Source organism: Fopius arisanus, unplaced genomic scaffold (assembly GCF_000806365.1).
Source record: "Fopius arisanus strain USDA-PBARC FA_bdor unplaced genomic scaffold, ASM80636v1 scaffold00103, whole genome shotgun sequence".
Classification (NCBI taxonomy): domain Eukaryota; kingdom Metazoa; phylum Arthropoda; class Insecta; order Hymenoptera; family Braconidae; genus Fopius; species Fopius arisanus.
In genome coordinates, this window is record NW_011887842.1 from 208,957 (window position 1) to 214,180 (window position 5,224).

The following is a 5,224-nucleotide window of genomic DNA, read 5'->3' on the forward strand; positions in this document are numbered from 1 at the left end:
AATGCAAGGGGCAAAGACTATAGCAAGTGCTGACGGTGACATTCTGTTATCAACCTCGTGCAGGGCCACTCTCGCCAGGTGAACGATCAGTCTCTCCATCAGATCAAAGTTGGGCTTGGGGAGTTTCTTGAGGATTGCAAAGAGAGTGCTCACCCTGTCGTGGGGATCAGTGAGATTTGCTGCATGGAGGAAGTCGTCGTAGTACTCGAATGTCATCAGTGGCTCTGGCATGTCCCTGAAGAAACTCTTCAAAACAGCTGCCAGGACGTGTACCTGATAATTCTCGAAGTCAACCTTCTCCAGGTCGCCCTCGTCCATCTTCATCTTCAGTTCTCTCACCTTTGAACTGACTCCACTCTTTCTGTAAAGTCCCTCAGTATACAGGCCATGCATCTCGATAGTAGTGATGAGCCTATCGACAACAAGTGGCACTTTTCCATCGCCACAATCGAGTTTATAAAGCGGCACATTGAAGACCTTTCGGCAATTGCTATCATTAATGCCATCCTTGCCACACTCAGCAACAGCTCTTGAATAGCACTTCTTGTGACAAGTGAGCTTACAATTCTGACAAACGAGTCCTCTCTCAATAGGCCACATGAAGAAAGAAGTGCAGACCTCACAGGCAGTTGGAATATTGATAATGGTCAACTGAAACATATGATTGCCATGTCTGATGGGCTCCTCCTGCTTTCTCTTCTTCTCCTTCTTCCTCTTGCTCTTGCTGGCCTTCTCTGGTGCCTCAGTCTTGACTAGCGTCATGAACTCATTCATGAATCCCCTGAAGGCATTGACCCCCATAGTTACTGGAAAATCCTCCCTGGTGTTCTCCTGCTTACAGACAGTCTCCATGACGTGCAAAAAACTAGCTATCAAATCAGTGTACTTTATATTTCCCTCGACCCCCTGCTGAATAGCTAGACTATAAGTGATAACTAAATCATCCTTGAACTTTCTGAGTGCCTGTTTAAACACCCTGTCAACCTCACTCGGTTTTTTTCCCTCCTCCTGGACCTCCATCGCATAAATCTTCTTGGTGATGAACTCCTGCATGAGAGCCAGCTCCTTAGCATCAGAAATAATCTTATCAGTACTGTCAGAGAAAGCCGAAGTGCCAGTCAAACTGAATTTCGACTGAACAGTCTGCTTGACAGCCTCATAAGGTGTCCTCATGGGTTTTCTATTTTTCCTCCTGCTTGGTGTATTCGCCATGGGACAGGGCATTCTCAACACTCCTCCATTCTGAATGCACTTGACATGATAAAGCTGCTTGCAGTCATTGCACTTGTATCCCTGAGTGACAAATGCATCCATCTTCTCATGACAGCAAACACACACATCATCCTTGGTAAATCTTGCAATTTTCCTGAACCTGTGTCCAGCCAGGGTAAACAAATTATTGCCTTTCCACTCGAGTAAATTCATTCCAGGTGCCAATTTAAGATCATTCGATGGATCAGCCTTGTCGTCGAGGGCGGAAATCTTGGTAGCAGGATCCGAATTCCTCCTTCTGAGCTCCAGGGTTGTCACAGCATTAGACCTAACTCTCTTTCCCACAGCCTGAGGCTTGTACGATCCCTCGGACTTCACAGGCCAATCCGTCACAGTCCTCGATGAAACCAAATCCTCCTTCTTTCCCCATATCTGTGGCCCCTTGAGCTCTGACTCCTTTATCGTCCCCAGGAATATATTTCTCGCCTCTTGTGGATGATTCTCCGCTACAGACTCGCCCATTGATCTACACTGCATCTCTCTACCTGGACGATTTCTCCTTGCACTTCGCACTGGCACATCAGGCTCTGCCTTCTCCCTGGACTTCATCTCCTCATCCCTCATTTTCTCTAAAATATCGAGCTTCAGGGAGGTGTCACCCTCGGAATTCTGACGCTTCAGATAATTGTACTCCTTGGTATCACGATGACGAGGCGATCCCAGATCAAATCCAGTAGATTCTGAAAGTCTCCTCACTTCCCTCGTATTGAAACACTCATTCTTGTTATAACGGTCATTAGCCTCCAGCTTGATATTCAAATTAGTCGCCTCATTGAGACTCTCTAATTTCGCCTGCTCTAGAAGACTCTCAGTCAGATGTTTATACTGAGTTATATTGGGTGATCTAGTTATGAGGGACTTGATAGGTGAATCCTGATAATCAAAATCAGCCCTTCGTCTCCAAGGGTCAGCCTGAGTGTTTGGACTAGCCCCAGAGTACTTTGGGCTGAATGACGTCAGACTCGAGGAGGAAAGACTATTGAAAATTGGTGGAGCACTGTGGACAGCACTTGGTGCCTCTCCATCTGTATCGCCATCACTGAAACCAGTGGATGAACTGTCTGTTCTCTTGCTCATCAGTGAACATCTGCTCGTTGTATTGACACTGTGAATGACAGTCTGCTCTGTTCTTTTAGTTCTCGCGGAGGGAATTGGCTTGGAGTTCTCCTGTGAGAAGTGACTCTCAGCACTATCAACACTCATCTGCGACTCGTAACTCCTCAATGATGCCAGCGACTCCAGACTACCTTTTCTCGTCTCCTCACCCCTGAATATCTGAATATCTGTCTTAGTCTCTGTTCTGGAGTTAAGTAGACGTTTGTTGGATGTGATTTTTCGCTTTGAGCACGAAATACTCGTGTCCAAATTTCCAATCTCCAGTCTTGACAGCAGAGGAGGATCTTCCTCAAGTCTCAATTCAGCTCTGTATTCTCTCTTTCGTTTTTTCAACTCCAAGAATGCCTTTCTCGAGTGATTCCCTCTGATTCTCGCCTGGAAGTAGATCAGGGAGATCCTCAACTTCTTGAACCACGTTTGCTGTTTGTAGCCCCTCCAAGTCGACTGGATGTGAACAGCTGCATCGATTCTTGTGCGCAGAGTGTGAGCCATTCTCTGGGCCATCACCATTCGCCAAAATGATTGGATTAATACCACAGCATTTTTTATTCTCAGGAATTTTCGACGCTCCAGACACGCCCTGAACCACTTCTGAATAGTCGTGATACTCGTGATGATTTGCTGGTGGAGTTCGATGTCGAGTTTAATTTTTTCAGACTCTCTAAGGAAGACTTTGGTCTTCCCCAGCTGGTAATTGTCCTTGTTGAGGTTGAGGGTGAGGAGGAAGTCGCGTACGTCGTTCTGAGAGCTCAGGAGACCGTGAGGCAACAGCATTCGGTAAAGCTGGATGAATTCCTCGTACGTCAGACGAACGTTGAAGCCAGCCTGACGGATTCTCACAGTCTCCAGCATTCCTGTGTAACGGAGTTGGCGCTGGACTGTCTCCTCGTCAAATTCATTGGGAATTTTGTTACTGTTCGATTTGATACAACGAATGAAGAAGGGATTCGCTTGGTTCAGGGTGTCCATCAGGCTGTGAAGACTCTGTTGAAATTGAGCTGAAACTGTCATCGGTTGCTTACGAGCCTTTCCTGGACCTGTGCCGTAACTCTGGGTGCGACCTGCCAGAGTCTTCACCGTTTGCAGATTCTTCAGGCCTTTCTTCCCTCGCTCTCGGGGACGGAATGACTTGTTTTTCCTGGAAGTCGAGGTGTTGATTAGAGCTCAATATGGAGGATCGCGTCTGGACTAAAAGCAAGAGGGTTTGACGCTTGCAGCTCTCTTCAAGGAGAGCTGGGGGCACCTATGGTTTTTTCGGGAATTTCTCAAAATTTTACATAGGAACCGTTTAACATTCGTTCAACTATCAATCCTCCAAAATTCAAAGGGCAACTCGATCTGCCCATCGAAAAAAAAAACACGCCGAAACCCCCCAGCTCTCCCTAAAATATTATAAATCGTAAATAGCTCAAAGGCAATATGAATAAATTAGCAAATGACGTAAAACGTAGTGTACTAATCCACTACAGTCTTTCTTCCAAGAATAATTACCTGCACCCAGTTCCAGTGTTAGAAAAATAGTATACGTGATATTAAGGGATTAGAAAAGTGCAACCTCAGTAGTTAAATATTATGAAAACCAGGGTAAGTAGTTTAGTAAACTATCTATCTAACATTCAGTAAAGTCAGTAAAAATAGCATGCTTTGATGAGATGATGAATGATTGAATGAATCATGATTGCATGAAGTGAATGACAATGAAATTCCTCGGTTAACGATTATCACCGATGAAAAAAATCCTGTCAATTAATATTGTCATTAGAGGAAAGTAAAAAAACCTTTTACCCATCAGAAAATATTGTAATAGACGTGAAAAGCCCCGCACACCTTGAATAGCAAAAAATCATTGAGTTTATTGGACAATTCAATTTTCTAAAATTAACTTTGGAGTTTTGTTTTTGTTTTTTTTTTTTTTTTTTTGAATAACTGCAACTTTACATACATGACGATCTGATTGGCACGTTCCATGACATTAGCCTCGTCTTTAGGGAGGACCCTCTCGAGTGGCGTGTGTGTATCCCTTCTGAATCTATAATTACTATTTTGCTGCTCATCCCTTATTCTTAATACGTAACCCTTGGGCGTAGATATATTCGTCGTGTTGTGTTGTTGAGTCTGATTAACATTTCTAAATTGTGGCCATGATAATCGGTTGTTATTAACATTATCCGTGTTTTCAATTTGTGGTGGTGATAATGTGACAGTGGCTGATGTTGATGATGGTATACAGACACTTCTCTGCTTCTGATAACTTGGCGGACGAATTTGTTTTTGAGGGCTGGAAAATATTTCTATCATGCTTTGCCAATTTTTCTTTTTTTTTGCTTTTTCATCCTGGGATTCAGGGGAGATTCTACAGGGTTGAACTATGAAAAAGTTCATTCGTTATTATTTTTTAGCAATGTGATAATTAATTTTAGGCCAGTCCTTTTATTAGAACTGCATTGTGATCCTTATCGACTTCAAATAATATAAAGTCGATTGATTAATGCTTCGATTCTCAAAAGAAAAAATAGATAAGGATTTAATTAGCATCTTATCAATGCGATTGAATATAATTTGTTGATTTAATTGTTTTTGTTTCCAGTCACGAAATTCATCAGTGAAATGATGGTGTCGATGAAATTTCTAAGATAAAAGGTTCTTCGATGTATTCTCACAAAATAAATAATTTTTTAGATACATCGATTAACAAATCTTGAAACTTCTATTTCATGCAAATAAACTTTTCGTTTTTTCACAGCTCTAGGGTAAAATCTCCCCTCAATCAGCTTCATAGTGGTCAATAATTAAATAGGTAGACGTAGTTTCTGAAATAATGATGAAATGGTAAGAC

At 42.8% G+C, this 5,224-nt stretch overlaps 1 protein-coding gene across 1 annotated transcript in view; it reads right to left on the minus strand.

Moving 5' to 3' along the window:
- LOC105271171 (unconventional myosin-IXa-like) overlaps positions 1–5,224 on the minus strand; it is a 22,419-nt gene that overhangs the window by 6,637 nt on the left and 10,558 nt on the right. The window contains exons 4-5 of the mRNA XM_011312548.1: positions 4,331–4,762; positions 7–3,526 (exon numbers count right to left, since the gene is read on the minus strand). Of these exons, the coding sequence (XP_011310850.1) occupies positions 7–3,526; positions 4,331–4,762 (3,952 nt within the window). The remainder of the gene's footprint in view (positions 1–6; positions 3,527–4,330; positions 4,763–5,224) is intronic.